We start from the raw sequence: 23,431 nt of genomic DNA on the forward strand, positions 1-23,431 counted from the left end.
ACTCAGTCATCATCCCACAACCTCCAGTATGTGCTCAATCCCTAACACGTACTAGATTCTGATACGTGTTTGTGGACTGAATAGCCTTTTACTATTATTCCAATATTATAAAAATGGCGATGCTCTGATCTCCATAAGCAAAATTTAATGGATGATGAGATAATATTTTTCATTAATAGAACTTATTTGGTCCAAACTAGAGTTTAATAATAATGTTGAAAGTAATAGTTAATACTTATTGAACTTTTCCTGTTTTCAAGGCATTGTTCTAAGAACTTTATATAAATTACCTCATGAGCATTATATGAGTTTGAGCATAATATGAATTTCTTTTTGCAGATTTTGCATAGATTTAAAAACATACATCATCATCATTATAATGACTCACTGTTACATAGCACTTACAATGTGCCGGACACTGTTCTAATGGTTTATATATTAACTCATTTATTCCTCGCACCTACATAATTTATTATATAGATTTTGTTATTATCCCCATTTTATAAATGAGAAAACTAAGAAACAGAGAAGTTTATTTTCTTGTCCTATCACACAGCCAGAGTTGTGTGGCTGTGATGTGATCCAGGTGGTCTGGACCTCAAGCTCCTGTTCTTACCCATGAAGCAGACCATGCCTCATTTTGTAATTAACGTGCAGTGCCTGGTTCAAAATAAGTTGATTATTATCCACGGACATGACATAACAAGGATTTATTACATATAACTTACTTTCCTCTGTTAATTGGGTCAATATATACTCTTGGAAATCCCCTTACATACTCGCCATTTTGCTCATTTCATTCTTTGTTAAACAAGGGGAAATCCTATGGGAGGAAGATAATTGCCTGATTGAATAAAGGTTTGTTAGTAACAGTTTCTGCTGTGAACACCTTAGATCACATCTGTCTTATCTGTTCTCTCTGTTTCATTCTTCTCTCCTTGGCTCTACTTCATAATAAGTATGGACTATTTTTTATATATATAACCCTGCAAAAATAGGTTTACTGAATTTGGAGATGCTAAAATATATTTTTCCATTGTGTCTCTGGCCTGAAAACCTACCAAAGTTTTATTTAGCTTAGTAGGAAAGTATTTAGTAACAGGGGTATCCAACCTTTTGGCGTCTTTCGGGCACACTGGAAGAAGTATTGTTTAGGGCCACATGTTAAATACATTGCAACTTGTAATCACACAAAAATCTCAGAACATTTAAGTAAATTTATGATTTTATGTTGGGTCACATTCTCGGCCATCCTGGGCTGCATGCAGCCCATGGACTGCAAGTTGGACACCCCTTATAGAGTTCACACTTTATCCAATGTACAGAAAGCATGGTTCATAAATATTAATAAAGTATTTATGTTTGGTGAAGCTAAATTCAAGAATTTTGATAGTATCATATCTTCAGCATACAGCCTTTTTTGTCAAAACTAAGAATCTATCTTAGTGACTAAGAGAAATAACATTTAATCATTGTAAATTAGAAAAGAGACTGAAGGGAATTCTCAAAAATATGAAATAATAATGGAGCCCGCCATCTGCAGATAGAATGCACAGATTTTAAATGTAAGTGACTCAAATATTGCTTTTACAGAGGTTGAAACTGCCATTGGTACATTTTAGAAGTATGTTTAGATGTCTGTTTCTGAGACATATCTTTTTATCTTTCTCATCAATTAATAATGAATTACTAGAAATGATTTTGTTATCAAGTCCAGTAACATATAATGGGCTTTAATAAGTGATGAATATTATTACCTTACTAGTATTTAATACTCTAAAGCTGTAGGAAATTAGAGGGTATGAAAAGTACTTGGGGTAAAAATCTGGAAAGATTTGGGTTCCTGTAATCCCAGACCTAAAGTTAAATGAGAGTCTGTCTATATCACAATTATAAAAAAAACAAAAATTAGGACCTATAGACAAGAGTTGAACAGAAATGAAGACTGACATTGAGGTTTATTATCAGCTTTGCCCAGCACATGGTTTTGTGACTTTAGGGCATGTAGTTAACTTTTCTGGAATGAAATAAAATCATGAATTTGTATGAATTGATTTTCAAGGTCCCATCCTGCTTTAAAATTCTGCTTCCATTATGCATTTAGGATCATATATCTTTCAGAATCTATTTTTTTTGGACTCAGCCTCTTTGTTTACTTCTTTCTGAATATATCATGTAGGTGCAGTGTAATTTCCCAAACACAGGCAATCAATATAAACACCATCAAAAGTAGGAGGGAAGGAATGCTATGAGTTTTACCACACACTTAGTTTGAGGCTTACTTGGCACATATTGATCAATTTAATCAATTCACAAATATTACTGTACTTATTTTATGACTTAAGTAGTTTATTTATAACTTACAAGGTGAATAGAGGGTTGTAAAATATTTTGAATTTAATTTCTTTTGTGTCGACATGTTTTATGTTCATTTAAATGTCATCCATTTTTCATAAGTTAAATGTACCAATAAAATAAAATATAATAATTACATCTATTTCTAATAAATATGTGCTTAAAACTGTGTATTGTTTGCATATATCAAAATTGGAGTCTTCATGTTATATTTATATATTTATGAAGTGGGACAATGTATGTATTGAAGTAAATATATATTGTGCTTATTAAGATTTTTTTTTTTTGCTGCGTTCTTCTTTTACTTTCCCATAGATTTGCTGCTTTCAAATAGCAGTATTCCCTTTTTGGGTTCATCGGAAGGACTGGATTTCCAAACAATTCTGTTGGACGAGGAGAGGGGCAGGCTGCTCCTGGGAGCCAAGGACCACATCTTCCTGCTCAGTCTGGTTGACTTAAACAAGAATTTTAAGAAGGTCAGTTTATTTATATATAGATGACTGGATGCATTTATTTTAATCTATTCCTTTCTTTTTTTAAGTGACTCAGTGTCAAATGCCATAGGTCACATACCTGTCAAAAAGAACATATTGCCTCTGATATATGTTTTAGATTTTATGGATTTAAGTACATATACATGTTCTTTGTTAAGAATGAAGAGTATAATACTATGACCTTTGAAAATATGAATGAAAGGCATGAAAAGTAGTAAATAGTGCTACGTTATACAGTAAAAATGCAAACTTTTAGATCGGAAAGCTGGCAAATGAGTTATTAATCAAGTGTTAACATTTATATCCATAGTAATTTTTGTAAAATTATTTTTACTTTCAGTTAACACATAAACATACTTAAAATTGATAGTGTGACTCTAATAGCAATTTAACACCACACTTGTCTCCACATTCTCATTTTACATCTGAGCAGGTTTCTCCTATGGCCTAATCATGCTCAGAGAGTGAAAATTAATAATGCCTTAACTATGGATGCATTATGAATAATCTTGTCACTAAAGGGAAATATGAACCAGTTTATTCAAAATTTAAAAGGCATTGCTGCTGTATCCTATGTTTTCAAGTAGCACTGCGATGCCCCAAGGAAAGGGTGTCATATCTTACACCTTATAATTATTAGTTGGTACTTTAGCAAATATCAGTGTCTATGTGAGCAAAGACAGATACCAAGACCAGAAAGGATTGAATGACTGATGAGAAGACATACTACATGAATGATTCTGCATCTATGAAACATCTTTGTTTTTTTTCTTTTTCTTCTTTTCTAGAAGTATTCCAAAAGAAATACTAGGAGTCCTTGCAAGTTTTCAGGTTAATAGAGAATTCCTCCCATTCAAAAAGAGTTGTTTGTAGGTATCTTAGGACTGTGAAGCTTCATTAGTATTCACCCGCATGACCACTTCAACTGAACTCTGTAATTTTGAGGTGCTTTTTAAAAAGATTTTATTTAATTTTTAGAGAGGGAAGGGAGGGAGAAAGAGAGAGAGAGAGAAACATCAATCTGCGGTTGCTGGGGGTCATGGCCTGCAACCCAGGCATGTGCCCTGACTGGGAATTGAACCTGCGACACTTTGGTTCGCAGCCCGTGCTCAATCCACTGAGCTACTCCAGCCAGGACTGAGGTGCTTTTAATAACTCATTATTAATTGGTCAGTTATTTGAACCTTATTGGCACTCAGGGCGTTAGTCTGTACAGGAAAATTATTTATCCACATATGTATTAATATTGCTTAATTAATGTCTACATTAGAAACAATGGCTGTTTCTTTTTAATCATTTTAACTTTTACCTTTTCTACAGTTTTGACTGAGGTCCACTGAAAGAAAAGGAGCTACTGCTTATGAAAGCTCAGATTTGATAAAGAAATAGTCTTTGAATGCAAATGTATATGCATATATTTCATGTAATCTGTATTTCTAGAAGAAAGCATGGCAGCTAAAATATTGCCAATAGTTGTTCTTGACTTGTTTAATCCAAACACACTTAGAAGCACATAATTTATCTTATTTTTAAATAAGTTATTCTTTTATAGCCTTGATATTGTTTATAGTAAAGTGAAATAAAGACTTGCTTATGTGCTAAAGTTTGAAAAGCTTGCCATTATTTTCTATTCCATTTATTTTTAGGGGGGTGTTTTTACTTTAGAAATTTTGTTTAAGGACTCATAGTCCTAGTAGAAACTGTTCATGGTATCGACTCTATCTCAGTCATCAGTAAACATCTTAGCAGCAGATGAGTCTTTTTTAAGAGCCCAAAGAAAGTCTTACTCAGTTTTGCTGTATTACTTTACGAGATACTACAGAGCTAACAACATTTTTCCCAAGTATGTCTCTGTTTTAGTGTAATATCAAAAAGTAATTCATACTTTTAAGGAAGTTTATTCTTGTGCTATTCTCTGTCTTTAGGGATTGGAAGAAAAAGTCCACTTATCTCAACTGAATGTATTAGATCATTGCTTAAAATAAATTCTGATAGCACAATTTCCTTTTGTGACTATTTTAAGCAAATCTCTCTTTAGCCATAATCCTTGCTTGAAATGTGCTAATATTTAATAAAATAAATATTTATGAAATATTGATTTTTGTTATGGTGTTATTGAAATAAATGGTTATTAAAACACATTATAAAATTAAGGTCTGTACTAGAGATTTTTTGGCTTAACTGATATTTCTTTATATTTTTATAGCATGTATAATTCATAAAGGGGTTGTATATGTAAAGGTATGGATTTATGTTTATGTAGATATCCACCTTTAACATTTATATAAATCACTCCAGTGTTAAAAGGTACTCCACAGCAGCAAGTAAGTGTCAAGATGTAGTACTTTAGCAATGTTTAGACCTACATGGTTTGCATTGGCTCATTGCCTCTCGGCAAAAATCCAAACTCCTCTTTATAAGAAACCACACATGTTGGGACTCTGAGGGACTGAAAGATGTCCTTTGTACTCCTCAGAGTGAAAGCGGTATACAACACATAATTGAGTTATGAGTGACTGGTTGGAATTTTTTTTCCTTTGGGAAATTTTTATATTTTTAAAAAATATTTTTATTGAATGTTGGGGGATGACATTGGTTAATAAAATTATATAGGTTTCAAGTACAATTCTATAATACACCATCTGTATATTATATGGTGTGTTCACCACACCAAGTCAAGTATCTTTTCCTTGCCATTTATCCCCCACCTTGCCCTTTTCTACCTCCCCCTACTCCCCTCTTGCTCTGGTGATCACGGTATTGTTGTCTGTGTCTCTAAGGGTTTTACTTTTAATTTTTACTTACTCCCTTCATCTTTCTCACCCAGCTCCTCAAACCCCTGTCCCTCTGACAGCTGTCAGCCTATTCTTTATCTGAGTCTATTTTGTTTGTTAGATTTATTTTGTTCATTAGATTCTACATATGAGTAAAATCATATGGTACTTGTTTTTCTCTGATGAGATTATTTCACTTACCATAATACTCTTCATCCATGCTGTCACAAAAGGTAAGATTTCCTTCCTTATTACAGCTGAGTAGTATTCCATTGTGTAAATGTACCACAGTCTTTAACCCACTCATCTACTGATAGGCACTTGGGTTGCTTCCAAATCATGGCTATTGTAAATAATGCTATAATGAACACAGGGGTGCTCATTGTGCTCAAAAACACAAATTTGTGTTTCAAGTTTCTTAGGATATATTCTCAGAAGTAGAATATATTGGATCAAAAGGCAGTTCCATTTTTATTTTTATTTCTTTAAATCCTTGCAAGCACTTGTTGCTTGTTGATTTATTGATGATAGTCATTCTGACAGGTATGAGGTGATATCTCATTGTGGTTTTAATATTCATTTCTCTGATGATTTGTGATTTTGAACATTTGGACATATTTCTGTTAGCCATCTGAATGTCCTCTTTGGAGAAGTGTCTATTCAGGTCCTTTGCACATTTTTTAAATTGTATTTTTTTTGGTGTTGAGCTGTATCAGTACTTTTTAAAAAATATATTATTTTGTTTCATTTTACCTTAATTGAATTTATCAGGGTGAAATTGTTTCACAAAACAACACAGTTCATCATCTCTACACTGCATTGTGCACCCATTGACATGAGACAGGTCTCTTTCCATCCCCATATTTTCCACATCTTTGTCATGGTGCAAGGTCTCAGGAGTCATTAGAGTGAGATCAGCATAGTTTAATAGGTCCAAACTGACCAAGATAGGGCTTTGTGAAGGGAAGCTCTGCACTGCTCAGGCACTCATATCCTAGAGTCACACAACTCAGTCTGTTCCCAGATTCTGCTGCTAGGAGCCAGAGCTCAACAAGGTGGGGCCTCCAAGGGTTGGGAGGAGGGGAGCTAGTGGATCTCCTGTGAGGAGTAGGTGCTGGTGAGGCTCAGAGAAAGGTGAGTGTTGTGGACGCCACCCCAGAGCTACACAGTTCAGTCTGTCCTGGATTTGCCCAATCCTCATCAGGGCAGAGCAACCAGGAGTCAGCCACAAGGCAGTTGGGTCCACACGAACCTAGAGGATAGGACTAGCATATCTCCCATGAGGAGGAAACACCATTCAGGTTCACAGGAAGGTAGGGCATGACCACTACCAAAAGCTACAAAACTTAGTCACTGACACCTCCTGTGTCTGCTCTGATTTCTACACTCTGGCCAATGTAACTGACTCCTTAGCAGGACATATGCTCCACAGGGTTGGGCAAGAGGGAGTCCAGAGGTTGTAGCTATTGTTTTTCCCCAGGCTGATGCCATATGGAGGGGAGTTCTCCCCTCCAAGAAAGATGGTGTGGAAGAGTGACTCAGTACAATGATCCTGGTGGTTGTCTTTTTATCTCTCTCCCCAGTCAAAAACCCCAGATTATCCTCACACAAGTCTAGTCCATTCAGTGCTCCACTGGAGCCCAGAGTGGCTACAAACAAGATTTTGTTCATGGGACCTTTAAGAGGGTTCCTACGACTACAAGACTCATGTTTCTCCTTGACAGATGGAATCCTCATTGATTTTCACAGCCAGATGTTATGTGTATGTCCCTTCCCAGGTCTGGCGCTTCTGCCTGGGGAGCCTGGCTTGGGATTGAGACCAAATGTTTCTCAGAGGGGACTCTCTGCAGCTGAGATATCCCTCTGGAACCTCAGCCACCACCCATCCATGGGAGCAGGACCAGCTCTTTTCATGTCTCTGTGTTTCCTACCAGTCTCGACATGGCTTCTTCTGTAAATCCTTGGTTATCAGACTTTTTTTTTTCTTTTAGCTAGTCTTCAGTTGGTTATTCAAAAATGATTATTTCTTCTGGGAAATAAAAAAAAACATAGACCATATTTAATTAAAGTATTAAGATTCAGGATATAAGCTTACTTAAAGTTTTTGGACAGACAAGACTTGTGCCTATTGAAAAGTAGCTATTATTATTTCACATTGACCAGAAGCCTTTAGTGGGGAATGACCATAAATAATAGGAAGTTGTGTACAAATCTAATTTAGTAAAAAAATATTTAATGGTGCCTTTCATATTATCTTTACTCTGTTCTGAATAGATTTTGAGCCTTCTACAATAGTTGTACCAGTCTATGCTCATTAAACTTTGATGGATAAACTACTGTAGAAGAAGAAAGTCAAAACCAGACTTTTAAGACATTTTCACAATCTATAGAGTAAAAATTAAGTGAGCTTCTTCTTTTTTTAACTCTCTGACATTTAAATAAGAAAAATAAGATTCTGATCTTTATTTTGAGTGGAAGGACTATTTCTATAGGGACTTAATAACAGACATGAGAGTAAGTATAAACATACATCATAGGAGATGTCATACCTCACAGTTTAAGAGGGTTTTCTAAATTTGATCTGTTAGTTAAGGAATGCTCTGTGGATTTCCCTATAGAAAAGAATATTCACATTTGGGACAAATATGTACATTTATTTGACATACCCTCCCCTCAACCCTAGGCCAAAATGGAGCCATTAGAACTGGACAAAGAGATCGCATTCCAAGTGTAAGACATGGATATGGAACTGTATTTACCATTCCCAACTGTTTTGTTATATGTTGAATTCTCCCAGAAGCTAACTATGGGATGAAAATTAGCTTATAGGATATTTTTAATGTGGTGTTTCTGGGATCAACACATACTGGAGTGTCGCTAAGGAAGCAGTATCGGACAAAGGAAGGCTGAGCTGTGATGCAGTTCCAACAAAAACTTCAGTTGACAGCCCAGGTGATAAGGTGGAAAACATTTCAATATTTCCTCTAGTGTAAGTGATAATACCATTATTTAGCTGGGTTTATCTTGTAAAGGAGAATCTCCATTTTCTCTCTATCTAATCTATTTACCATGACCATCAATATTATCTCTTAAAAATAAATATTTTATCGTATTTCTTACTGGTTTATACACTTCTGGCAGTTCCTGATTTCTGAGGGAATTGAATGAACTCCAGATTTCTACTGACTTTAAAGACTTTTCCCAACACATTTAACCCTATTTTTTAAAGATGTTATTTATTTGTTTTTAGAGAGAGGGAAAGAGAGTGAGAGAAACATCAACATGCAAGAGAAATATTTATTGATTGCCTCTTGCAAGCCCCCAGTCAGGGACCTGGCCTACAACCAAGGCATGGGCCCTGACCAGAAATTGAACCAGCTACCTTTTGGTTCACAGGCTGGTGCTTAACTCACTGAGCCACACCAGGGTAGGGCCACCTTCTGATTTTATCCAGTGTCCCTTGTTCCCTCAATCACACTTTATGGAGACTTTAATATTATCTGCTTAATGAAGTTATCAAGGACAGTACTTTAGATCTCCTCTGCTATTTTTGATGTTGGCATTATCCTTAGGTTGGTTGCAAGATGGCTGGGACAGTTTCATGAATCACATTCAGAAAAGGAATGAAAGACCATTATTTATTATGTCTCTTTCTTAGGAGCAAAGAAACCTTTCATAGAACTCTCCTTCACATCACATTGGCCAGAAAAACGTGAATTCAAATTCTTAAACTCAAAAGAGGGGATAGGTAACTACAGTTTGCTTACATCAGTCAATTTCTGTAGATGGAAGAAATGTTCAGGAGTCAATCACATCGATCACTACACTTAGAGGGAATAGAAAACAAGCTTCCTGAAAAATATGATTTACTTGGGGGGCTGATTTTTTCCTCATCAACATAGGCTACCTGAGGCAAACATAAAAATTTTCTCAGCCAGTAAAAAAGAAGAGTGTATATTGTCTATTTAGAGAGAACTATCAAGATCAGCTGGTGTTATTGGTAAAGGTTTATTTTTCTTTCAGAAGCTAGCCTTAGAAAGTATTGAGTGCAAGTAAAAATCCTTGAAATAATTTATTTTTCTCCACCCTGCTTGGTAAAAATAAAAAAAAATCTGCTAACCTCTACAAATACTTCTCTTGCTTATGTAAGAGTTTATTTGCCTCAATAAAAGTACTTGGTTATTTTTATGCAATCTGAACTTTACAAGATCTAGTCTGCTGCAGATCTCTTAAAGAGTGCTGTTTTCCTGTACATTTTCTCCCTTCATATAATAACTATTGTTGGGAGTGACATTGATGGGAGGCAGTAGGTCACAATTTGACTCGAAATGTTAAATACTTCATCATTATTCTAGTAACAGTACTTAGCATTATACACTAAATATTAAATATATAGAGAACATAGTTTCATCTTTTTAATTTAAAACATTTTTTAAAGATTTTATTTATTTATTTTTAGACAGAGAGGAGAGAAGGTAGAAAGAGAGAGAGAAAAAAAAACATCAGTGTATGAGTGTCTCTCACATGTCTTGCACCAGGGAACTTGGCCTGCAACCCAGTCATGTGCCCTGACTGGGAATCGAACCAGCAACCCTTCAGTTCTCAGTCCAGCACTCAATCCACTGAGCCATACCAGCCAGGGTCATATTTTCAAAAACTGACATAAGTAAATGTGGATTAAACAGGATTGATTATATTTCCCAGCAGAATTATCTCTAAAATAATGCTGCTTTTTTAAAGTATATTTTATGGATTATGTTATTACATTTTTCACATTATTTTCTCCTCTTTATTTTCCTCTGCCCTGTACCCCCCAGTACCAATAGCATTTCCCCCCTGCCTTAGTTCATGTCCATGGGTCATACATATAAGTTGTTTGGTTTCTCCATTTCCTGCACTATTCTTAACCTCCCCCTGTCTATTTTGTACCTACCATTTATACTTCTTATTCCATGTACCTTTACTCCCACTCTCCCCCGTCACTCCCCGCTGATAACCTTCCATGTGATCTCCATTTCTGTGAATCTGTTCCTGTTCTAGTTGTTTGCTTAGTTCATTTTTGTTTTTATTTTTTTTAGGTTTGGTTGTTGACAGTTTTGAGTTCGTTGTAATTTTACTGTTCATGTTTTTGATAATCTTCTTTTTCTTGGATAAGTCCCTTTAACATTTCATATAATAAGGACTTGGTGATGATCATCTCCTTTAACTAGACCTTATCTGGGAAGCACTTTATCTGCCCTTCCATTCTAAATGATAGTTTTGCTGGATAGAGTAATCTTGGATGTAGGTCCTGGCCTTTCCTGACTTCTAATACTTTACAACTCCTTCTCACCTGAAAGGTTTCTTCTAAGAAAGCAGCTGATTGTCTTATGGGAACTCCTTTGTAGGTAACTCTTTCCTTTTCTTTTGCTGCTTTTAAGATTCTCTCCTTATCTTTAATCTTGAGTAATGCAGTCATGATGTGCCTTGGTGTTTGCTTCCTTGGGTCCAACTTCAATGGGACTCTCTGAACTTCCTGGACTTGGTGGAAGTCTTTTTTTTTCCCCCAGATTAGGGAAGTTCTCCATCATTTTTTCAAATAAGATTTTAATTTCTTGTTCTTCCTCTTCTCCTTCTGGCACCCCTATGATTTGGATGTTGGAATGTATAAAATTGTCCTAGAGGTTCCCAAACCTCTCCTCATTATTTTGAATTCTTGTTTCTTCATTCTGTTCTTGTTGAATGTTTATTTCCTCTTTCTTCTCCAGATTGATGATTTGAGTCCCAGTTTCCTTCCCTTCACTGTTGGTTCCCTGTATATTTTGCTTTATTTCACTTTGCATAGACTTCATTTTTTCCTCAGTTTTGCAACCATACCCAACCATTTCTGTGAGCATCCTGATTACCAGTGTTTTGAACTCTGCATCTGATAGGTTGGCTATCTCTTCACTGCTTAGCTTTGTTTTTGGAGTTTTGATCTGTTCTTCATTTGGACCATATATTTGGCTCAGTGTGCCTGTTATGTAATAAGGAGCAGAGCCTTAGGTATTTACCAGGGTAGGGCAACTCACATTGCTGCTTTGTGGTGCTGTATGTGCGGGAGCGGGCAGAGATGGAAGAATGCTGCCTGCTCAGATCTCAGCCTTGTTTTAGTCACTTCTCCAGCTTCCCCGGCCCAGAAGGGCATAATCAAATTGGGCCCTTCTGGTGCTGATTCCCAGGTAGGTGGTTTGTGTACATTCTAGAACCCTGTGGCTCTCTCCAACAAACTCTCCTGTGAGGCTGGGAGTTTCTCCTGCTGTTGCAACCCCCACTGCTTTTTACAGACAAAGGTTTTGAGATTTTATTTCCCTGTGCTGGAACCCTGGGTTGTGTGGGCGTTCTTGCTCCTAGTTGTTTCTCCCAGTTTATCTGCATGAAAACATGGGACTTCCTGCTCTGCCCGCTGCCACCTTGCCTGGCCCAACAGCCTCTGCCTTTCTCTCCCCATCCTCCAGCAGCTGCATTGCCACATGTCGTCTCCACCCTGGCTGCGCATCTCCACCATTCCTAACAGTCTGGATGAATGTTCTTTTTTAATTCCTTGGTTGTTAGACTTCCATACAGTTCTATTTTTGGCAGTTCTGGTTATTTTTTCTTTTTAAATTTGTTATTGTCCTCCTTTTGGTCGTGTGAGGAGGCAAAGTGTATCTCTCTATGCCTCCATCTTGGCTGGAAGTCTAAAATAATGTTGCTTTGATTGATTTGGATTTGTCAGTCTCTGAAGTTGGAATCAAATATATGCATTAGTAGAACTAAAACTTAGAATATTTTTTTAGTAACTGAACCTTCAATATTTTTTTTCTTTTGTTCTACTTTAGTCAGGGTTTTTTTTTTCATTAAAAACCCACTTGAGTATCTATTGTTGGCACTAAGAACATCATAATAAGTTATAAAACTCAGATTTTGTCATTGCTCATGCTCTAGTTAGGAAGACAAGACATGACACAGTTAAATGAGTTAGAAAACAAGTCAAAAAATCTTTAAATATCCAATATAATGAGATCAGTCACATATTGTAGGAAGTCAGGGACCAGGAGTTGAAAAATCACTTGTTGTGCTTGGGACTTAAACTGCTTCAAAAATAGTTAACTAGTTAATTTAAAATGGCTTGCATTTGGATTTGGAACTTGAGTTTTATTGTTTTCTTATTCAGTTAGGATGGAAAAAAACAGTTTGAGAACTGGAGTACAAGAGATTCATTTCTCTCCTCCATGTGTGTATTTCTCATAGATTAACTCATAAAATTTTAAATCTTTTTTGTCTCATCACACACATAAACTAATTACTAAAATTCTGTAGCACACCCAAAATATATAATATAGGTTTTGCTGAGCTGACAAAAATAAGTATAATTTTGAATCATTTACACTGAATGGCTATTGTGGTTTTTTTTTTTATTTGAGAATCTAATGGAAAAGAAGTCAGTGCCCTTGACTAAATAGTCATTGCATGTTTTAAAAATTTTCAAAGCACACCAATGTGGCTCTGTGGCACACCAGTTGAAAAGTGCTTAAGTTTAGGAAACTGGATTTCCCTGCCCTCTCCTTTGATATCCTATTGCATCTCTAGGGTCAGAAGGAATATATATATATATATATAAATAATTTTAATAGTCCTTGAAAAAGCTTCAAATGTAGATGGACATTTACATCCATTTATCATTCATTAATATGTGATGCATTAGAAACCTGTTCAGGGCAGAGTTTGTAATAATGAAAGTGTTTGACATTTGTACAGTATGGTTTAAAGACCTATGATTGCTAAACAAATGATTTTAAACTACATGCCATCTGTCACTGTGACTATAAGTGAACATTCTCTATTTCAGCCAGCCTTAAGTAGTCCTAGCAATCATTCATATAAAATCCAGGGCCCTCCCTTTGTAAACTTCAGGAGTCAAATATACAGCTGAAAGTCTCTACCTCTTTTTTTTTTTTTAATGGAGTCATCGCTGACAGAAAAAAACAAATGTCCAGTATTCTCTTGTTTGGTTATGTTACTTAGTTAAGCTTCTGAGTTAATGAATTGTTGGGATCCTTCCATCTGAAAATGTGACTCATTTTGGACTCAGTTCAAGCCATGCATGGATGGAATGAGTCCCTAAACCAGGATGTAAGCAAACAGGTCAGCAAGGGAATGATTTATTAAACTAACCACTGCTTTTGTATCTATTTTACTCAAACATTTGTTCTTGGTTTTCTTTCCTCTTCACTTTTCTCTCTCTTTTATTTTTTTGTCAATGGGCTATAGAGGCAGATGAGTAGGCCATTGAGAAATGAACTTGGAGACTTCAAATTATATTTATTTCACTTACTAATCTAATAGAAACTTGTATGTCAGCTCATGGAGAGTAATAATAAACAATTTTATCTCCCACAGACCTTTTCAGTTCTTGTCCTGGACCTGTTCAATAACTTCAGCAGGCCCATGGCTTTTGAAGTTATCATTTGGTAGTACACTGTTTAGTAATTATCTAGCAACTAAAAAGTCCAGTCTGATGTAATGAAACTTCCAACCTCGTTTAAAATCAAGCCTCCTTTCCCTCTACCTTTCCATGCTTGGGCATGTCCTGTGAGGGAGGGAAATGTCCAGAGGCTTCTTCTACTTGGTGCTCATCCTTCTCCTCAAGCTTGTTAACCACTGCCATGAATGACCCCTCTAGAATCAAATCAGGATGAAGGAAGATGAGAGGAGTTCAGAAAAGTGTCTACTCTACTGTAATTGTCCTAGGGATGTCTCAACTTTCTGGCCTTGCCAGATGTTGAAGGGTGACTTCTTTTATAGGCATCTTTGTGAATTTTTGGAATTTCTACTTTCTGGAGTTCTTTTCCTTGCTTTTCTCTGGATTAGGATGACTGCTATGTTTTCATTCTTTATCCTACAACAGATTGCAAGTTTTCCATGTGTTAACTTCTGAGGTCTTTTCTCAGTTCTCTTGAACAGGGTCTAGGTGATCTCATGCCATCCAATTATTGAGTGAACACAGCTCCATTTGTCCCATAAGAAGGCATCACGTACATTTTCCTGGACACCCACTGGAAGTCCAGGTTGATACCAATATAGCCACTGAGCCTGTTTTTTATTTTCATTGCAGCTTCTCAGCCTCTCTCTCTCACCCTTTAGACCTTAGTCCACAATGTCCCATAAAGTACATGTTCAACAACAAGTGCTTAAGGTCTCACCAAAACCCCTTTCCTGTCACCTACTTCTTACCCTGTGGGATCTAGGATATATGATACATCTGTCTGAGATGAAATATTTTTTTCAAGTTTCCAACTATATTATAGTATGAACATGGGTGAAAACATCTTAATGATTATTGGCCACCTACTTTGACAATTTGTGCATCTTGAGCTCGCATCTCATTTTTAATTTTTTTCAGCTAAAACTTCTCTGTCCTTCTCTTTTAATGTCTTGCTATACTATCTAAGCCATAAAATGAGCACTCAGAAGAACATTTGTTCTACCTCTAAATGTAATGGGTCAGCTCACTGTATATCATTCCTGAATATACATCCTGGAATCACAGGAGTAACCAAATGGGGAATTTTAATATTATTATTAATATAACTTACCTTATGGATATTAATAGCCTCAATCAAAACATTTGCTCTTTTATATCATGTTTACCTTGTTTTCCAATAGTATTTCTGTTGGGTTTCAGCAAAGTTAAGCTATAACCAAGAATCTAGTTAAAAAGTGTAGAACATGTATTGATCAATTTTAAAATAATCTTCAGAATTTATCTTTAAGTAGTTTACTGTCATTTTTGGACAATACTTAATCATCTTCATTTCTTTTTAGTTGATTAAAATGTTTCCTCCTGAAACTATTAGGAAACTAAATGTTTCCTCCTGATACTTTAATATGTATCAACATTAAATATTGCACATAAAATGTTCAGAGAATTGCTATGTTAGCTAAGCAAAAGTGAAGATTTTTAACTCAGTTCCACCCAACAAAAATCTTTTAGCTAAACTTACAGTGTTGAAGGCAAAAGCAGTATAACACTTAACTTTGTTTTTTGTTTAAAGTAATTTTACATTTGTTTTTAGTGTAAAAATAGTAAATATGTGTTTGTGGGGAGCGATTTTTCCCAAAAGTTTTAAAATGAAAAAACAATATACCAAGGCAACACGTACATCGCATGGGCCACTTAACTTCATGTTTTTATGGACTGACCTGAGACAGTTTCATTTCACCTTGCTAAAATGTAGGTCCTCAAATTTGCTTAGGAACTTTACTCTGTTGGTTATTTAACCAAAAATTAATCAGAATTATTTAAAAGGAAACATTGGATAAATTTAAAGGTAAGATGCTTCTGCTAAAATTTGGGTGACACTTTAAGAGGACTGACTCTATTTTTTTTAAAGCAGAATATTTAAAAAGTAATTCTACACTTACAAATATGATAGGTGTTTTCTTCCACCTAGCGATCATAATATAACTACTGTAAAATTTTTCTTCTTATTGAACATGAAAACTAAGATACAATTATAAAAATTTGCTTGAAATTTATTAAACTTTGCTCTATTTTAAAGTCTTTTTATTAGGAAAATAACTAAGCTAAATGAGTTTATAATTTTAAATATAATATTTTTAGTGGACTATTTAAACACCCATATTTGTGTAGCATGAAAATGACTTTGTTCTTTTCCCTTCCTTAAGGAAGTCTAAATCAAGAGGATTTTCATACATGAGGATCCTGTACTTGCTGGGTTTGTATTGAGTATAAGCAGAAATGCTTTTATAAATCAGAGTGACCTTCTGACTCGAGTTCATTAAGTCACTTCATGAATGAATAAGATATTCCCATCTAATGCTTTACCCTGTAAGTCTATTAATCAGGGAGAAAGATTTAGAATAAATACCTTCTTATTTAAAATCAAGTTATTGATAAAAGAAAATTGCCACCCCTTTTATTCTTAATTAATATTTGAAATTATTAAATATAAACACTTGGAAATCATGTGGACACCCTAATAAATTAAGTTTGGGTATAAGGCACCCTGCTTAGTTTCATGGTGATTAATCTGCTCCTACTGCCTGCGGAGCACAGGCCGTCTGGCAGTCACAGCGGTGAAACAATCGCCTCGTTCATGGATGTACTGCCTCCCCAGCTTGGGTGCCGATGTGCAGGTCCCATCTGGTCACTGTAACGGACCGCCAGGATGTTGTCAGACTGCTCACGCGTCTGCCAGGACTCTGACAAGAACTCTGTCTCCATTTTAAGGGAGACTGTGCAGAGCACTTTGCAGTAATTATTGGATGCTTATTATTGCTTGTGCTACTGTGCCAGGTGTTAAGGATGGTTGGAGAAGAAGCAGTGTCCCTTGTCACTCAAGAACATCGGCCACTAAACTTCAATGAGTGCTATACTCCTTGGACAAGATAATGGAGACTGTGACCTGTATTCCTTACAGTATTTTGAAATCTTGCCACAAGAGTAATTCCTTACAATATTCAAAATTGTCAATCCACTTGTAGATTCCTTAAAGTTTCTTTTAATTTGTATGCTAATTTCTTTAACTTTCTTGCAATACATATTTATTGAGTCCCTATGTTCCTGTTATTCTATTATATGTTGGGAATATAGTGGAGAATAGAAAGAACCCTTCAGGCCTCTGTTGTCATGGTGCCTCTAAATTGGGAGGAGGGGAGATCAGTGGAGAAAAGCAAACAAATAAGAGAACATCACTTAGTGTTAAGTATTATTTAAAATGCAGTATTCTTGGGAAACTATTTTTGATTGGTCTTCAAAGAAGGCCTTTCTGGGGAGGTGATATTAACATGGACTTTTATAGGAAGGAATCATCCAGAAGAGGTCAGATGTATTCCAGGTAGAACAAACTCATTCTGAGGCTAACGTCAAGATAATATTTGAAATCACCACATTAGCTGCTAATGAGCAGTACAGTAGGGACTTGAACTCATGTCTTTAAATTCTATTGCATTTCATTGATCTTTCTGTCTAGGAGAGATCCCAAGCTGAATTTGCTTGCAAAAAAGAAAGTGGGAGATGAATATGATAAATGCAAATGTGTTAGAATTCCAAAATGGTTGGTGGAAGAAAGATAATTTTGAAAGAAAAGAAATTTTGAGCCGAGTCCTAAAAAAAGGGAGGAAGAGGCTATTCTCACTCAAGACTTGATGAAGAAAGTTACATGGGCAGGTCAGATCCCAAACTGGAGAATTTTAATTTCTCATCTGTAAAAATTTCTACACCAGCCAGTTTCAATTACTCAAGCTTTTCCTTTGGAACTCTTGTCCTTATTTTTTAATAGTCATTCTCTGAGCTCATATCTCTTACCCTCTCTCTTTCCTCGGAACTCAGAGTAATCATTGGTTGTTTAAATGCTTGTACTCTACGGCATTTAGAACAACATTTTTCCAATTTCTTTGCAAACATTTAAAAACTTGAATCCTGTTCTTTGATAGAGATGGTCACTTGCATTTTTATGACTCTGAACTTTTGGGGGGGTTAATTAGGTTTTATGAACAAATTGTAACTTCCTCTTTTGTATTCTATTCAGTTGTTTTGGCATCTTTGAATTGGGCCAAAGGGCATTTGACTGACCTTGCACTTGCAAACTTGAGTCAAATTACTTTTCCGAAGATGAAACAAAGATATAATTAGAATTTCCTTAGGATGTTGTTATAAGGCTTTATCACTATTTGAATGTTTCTGTAACTTGCCTAAAATTAAATAATTAAAAATAAATTGCCTGACATTTTCAACTTATCAAATGATAACTGTTAATGAATTATAAAAATTATGAATGAAACAATAATATTCAGGGACATTACAGTATTTTACTTGTGAGTTCCTCTTGTCAAAATTTATTCAAAGGAAGTAGAATGTTTCAAAAAACCAAAAAAAATGATTTTAGATTTTGGATAAATTCAAGCAAATAAAATTAATATAAGATAACTAGATCAAAGGTTGTATTTTTAAACATGCAGCCCCCCACTATATTTTCATCAGAAAATTAATATTAAATATATTTTTGCACAAATGTGTTTAAAATATAACTTTATCAAATATAAAGTAAAATCACTTTTCATTTTATTAGAATGATCTCATACTGGTAAATCTATATTCTATAACTCTAAAAGAAGAATATATATATATACTTTTATTCTTTTTCAAAAATTATTGAATGCTTCACAAATTTGTTTTTTGTTCAGGGCAATGCTAATCTTCAGTATATGGGCTGCTGAAAAGAACACTAAATATATATTTTCTGAGGTTCCTATTTAAATTTTCTGAAGGTAAATGCAAAAATTAATTTTTTAAAATAATTAGTGTCAATTGTAAAATATTATGAAAAGAAAATAAACATACTAACATGGTTAAGTCAGCATGTTACAGAATACGGAGACTGATTTAATAAACATACTTGTTTTAAAACATTACCCCATAAATTATCACTTCCAAGTGGAGAAATCTTATAAATTTATTTCCTCCTGTTTCCCACAGTAATTTTCTGTTATCAACTTGATCCATAAGATTAGCACTAAAACTTAAACCAATTTGCAGCCCCTTGGTTATTTGGTAGTGGTAAAATTAGTGGTTACACTCTGGATGATTATATTGGGAGAGATTGTTGGGCTAATCTGGACAAACAGAGATCTGTTTGATTTGTGATGTCTGTTCTGTGTGTGGGCAGAGAGAGCAACAGCAAGCTTTTTACATAGTTGAGATTTTTGATATCTAAGCTTCAAGCTCCCAGGGACTACTCCTCACCAAAATGAGAGCCTTAAAATCTGTATCTGGCACATCACCATTAGTAGAACTGCTTTGTGTGGGAATATTTCAGGACAGTTAAAACATGGCAATTGTGAAAGTGGCATCTCTCTTCCAGTATGCCTTTCTTTCATAAATGAAAGAAAAATATTTGTGGGTAACTTTCTAATAGAGTGGTACAGCTCCATGAACTTTCAGATACTACCACTGCAGGGCTGCATCGACTTTTAGAAAGGGTATGTGTCTTTGTTTTGTCTTGTTTCATGAAACTTCTGATATGGCATGAACTGCTTGTGCACAGTACTAAAGTGTAAAACTATGTGTAGGTAATGAATTCAGAAAACAATGAGAATAATGATAACCACTGCCTCAAAACTGCATTACTAATGTTCAAGAGAGATTCTTATAGATATTGTGAACATTGTATTTTTAAGTGTGGGGTGTGGTTTCTGTCTGAGAATGAGGTAATCTCAAAGTGTACTGACTGGGCTAGTGAAATAACCCCAGGATATTAGGTACTTGTTGGGGTTTTATATTAACTATGTTGAAACTTGAGAACATCTATAAAATATGTTGCTTTATACCCAAGTAGAGTTAACATTTCTCTCTCTTCCTCTATGTACCTGTGAGTGTCCCTCTCTCTATTTCTTTCTCTATCACTGTCCTTCCCACTCCATAACCACCTACACAGACACTCTCTCTCTCTCTCTCTCTCTCTCTCTCTCTCTCTCTCTCTCTCTCTCTCTCTCTCTCACACACACACACACACACACACACACAATTTGACTAGAAAAATACAAACATGGTAGAATGCTTTATATAGGTAGAGATAGAGATACATGTCACATAATCACTTCAAAATATTATTGAAACAAAAAATGTCACTTGAACATATTTCTTCAAATCCTATGTAAATAGGAGTGTAGTTTATTTGCTTCCTTCTGTTTTTTGACTGAATTAAGAAAAGTGCTGTGTCTTTAAATTCTTTACCAACAAGGTATCAAAAGGAATATTTTTAAAAATCCTTTATTCTAATGACCAGGTGGCAAGTCAAATAAAATCCCACCGGAAATCATAATTAGAATGATATATTTTAAATATTGGCACAACTACAATGGTTTTCCTTTTTAAGTAAATGTTTAGAGTCTGGAAGACAGTCAGATATCTCCTAGGTAGTTGTTATGAAGGTAATTTTATTTGTGATTTCTAGATTCTTGACAACATTGTATCAAAATAATCCAATATATAATCCTTACTAATCTTTATTTTTAAGGCTTGAATGTTACCTTAAGAAATAAAATTATCTTTGTATTACTGTCTTAGAATTCCTGTGCAATAATAATAATGTCCCAGGGATAATTTATATTTTTAACAGGTGCTAAACTCAATGGGATTGAAGGTAAATGATGAAAAATAAGATAACATCTTGGAAGTCTGCTTTATAAACAGAAAAATAGAAGATTTTATTAAAACTGGTTTCAGGAATCCAACAAATTCCCAGTGCTGTGTATCTTTATTCTTTTTTAAAAACTATTTTGTTGTTCAAGTACAGTTGTCTGCGTCTACCCCCCTCCACTACCCCCCACCAGCCATGCCCACCTTTCTCCCCTGCTTCTACCCTTCTCCTTGGTTTTGTGCATGTGTCCTTTATAATTTTCCTGAAAACCCTTGCTGTGCATCTTAACATAATATTTACCCACTATTCAAATCCCAAGTCTCTAAAACTTATAATTTTAGTTTCATTGCTTCATTAACTAGGGTGGCATATTCAATTTATAATCACATGACTTATAATCAATAACTGAAAATGTAAAAAAAATACTAAAACATCTTTTAGATATTTGTATTCCTTTGCAAAGAGAAAAATAATTTAAAATCACTGTTTTAATGTCATGTTCTTAAGAACAAATTAGAGTAGAAAATATTAAACTAAACTATTACATTAGTGTTGAAACTGTTAAGAGCAAGCAATTTAAAAAGTGGCTTAGAAGTCAAGGCTGATAGAGACTTTTGTTTATCACTTGGCCTTCTCTGGTGCTCCCTGAACTCAGTGACTCCATTCCCCCTACTCTCTTCTCTCTTTACCTGTATCTCCTATGGAAATAATTTCCTTTATCTATTTGCAGAGCTGCCTTCCTTTCTCTAATCTTACCACCTGAGTGCCACACCTTTCTGGGCATACAGAAGGCCCCTCATAATCATGTGCCTAATGAGCAAATGATTAACGATCAGGAACTACTCTGTGCTAACTTTGGAACTCCCACTTAGATTTCAAAAATGATACGAAGATTGCCTCCACATTTTGTCAATATTTAAATAACTCCTTCCTTTTTGAACCCCCATACATATATTCAAAATAAGTTTTCAAAACATTATTTATTTCATAATTTACCTTAACTTAATCATCCAGTACACTGGAATAAGGGAAAAAATAATAAAACCCTTTGATGAGCTTTCTCTTCTTTAAGTCTCATTTACTTAATATGAAAGAGTTTATACTTTTCTTTTGTCTATAGTATTAATGCCAATAATATATTCAGGTTTAAGCAAATCTATAAGTACTTGTCCTAAATTTATTTTGGAAATATGATTAAATCTGACCATCTTATAAAATAAACAAAGAACAGGAACTAACATATCTAAAGGACTCAAGGAAATACTAATACAGACTAGAGAACAAAGAAAATGAGCTAAAGATTAAACCAATTGTGAGATCATGGAGATGCATTCTGTGTACAATTTATTTTCCTTCCAATGACACAAAGCTGTCTTTTGTAAAATCATTATAATACTCAAGAATCAGTAAGTATAAAGTTGCAGTTTTGCACAATGAAAGAATTCTGGAGATTTGTGGCACAAAGGGAATACGCTTACTACCGAACCATACACTTAAAATGGATAAGATGGCAAATTTTGTTATGTATATTTTATCACAATTAACATTTTTAAAAAATGATTCAGCAAGAAAAAAATGAGAAGATACCTTGAGCTCATAAGATCAAATATGAAGCAAAAATTTCATAAATTCAAGATGCTGTTTTAAAGGAGAGGAAAAGAATACTCAGTTCAGTATTTTTTCTATTAGTGATTAAAAAACAACTTGAAAAAAATTCATATTTCCTGTCAGCTACACTGCTTTATTTTTACTATTCACTTGTCCTTTTATTCATTAACTTGGAACTTCATGATTCCAGGTTGATGACTGACTATTGTTAATTGGCATATGCATGCACCATTTTGGTTTATTTATTTACTAACTTACATTACTTAGTTGTTTTTAAGTATGTATTAAACACCTGAAAATATACCATTCAGAGCAAAAGCTACGTTTGGGTATATAACTTGTTTCTTACCACGAATTTTTCATTTTTTTTCAAACTTGGGTAATCATTTTTCTGAATCCTATATTCATCAGTCTCATGCTTTCTCTTTTTACGTGTTTATCATATATTATATATAAAGTTTCTATTGTATTTTAGTTGTTTTTAACATTATTCTAAGGGGATTATGCTGTTTGTAATTTTAAGGATTTTTTTCATGTAATAATGAATTGCTGAGATCCATTCTTATTGCTTTTTATTGTTGCCTATACTCCATTCATGTTTTCCTGCTGACCACTGTGTAAAATTGTGTGAATGTGTAATTGCAGTGTTGTAAACCACGTCTGAATAAATAACATCGTTAGGTCCTTACTGTGAACCAGATCAATGTTAGGTTGTCATCTGACCTACAGCTGGCTCAGCCACCCTGCCTATGCACATGTTCGGGTTGTAGGTTGCTACAATGTATTCTAAATGAACAACCTTGCTTCACTTAAAAATCTCAATAATTTTATTGCTATTGAGAGAGGCTGACCACTGTTCTCTCTCCTTCTTCATTCAGACACAGAATCCTAAATTTCACTACGAAGATAATATCATATAAACCTTAGTGACTTCTAAACCATTTAATTCCAGGTTTAACAAGTCTCAGTGTATTCCCTCAGGATATTTTCCGTTCTCTCACCTCTGAAAACATTTCTGTTAACACTGGTGAGAAAC

General features: G+C 34.8%; 1 protein-coding gene across 2 annotated transcripts in view; it reads left to right on the forward strand.

The window, feature by feature from the left end:
- Window positions 1-23,431, forward strand: part of SEMA3D (semaphorin 3D) — a 194,516-nt gene that overhangs the window by 88,387 nt on the left and 82,698 nt on the right. For both annotated transcript variants that reach the window (XM_045828294.1, XM_045828295.1), the window contains exon 3: window positions 2,671-2,831. In XM_045828294.1, coding sequence (XP_045684250.1) covers window positions 2,671-2,831 — 161 coding nt within the window. The remainder of the gene's footprint in view (window positions 1-2,670; window positions 2,832-23,431) is intronic.

The sequence above is a fragment of the Phyllostomus hastatus genome, unplaced genomic scaffold (assembly GCF_019186645.2).
Source record: "Phyllostomus hastatus isolate PE091 unplaced genomic scaffold, TTU_PhHast_1.1 phas_scaffold_78, whole genome shotgun sequence".
In the NCBI taxonomy this organism is placed as follows: Eukaryota; Metazoa; Chordata; class Mammalia; order Chiroptera; family Phyllostomidae; genus Phyllostomus; species Phyllostomus hastatus.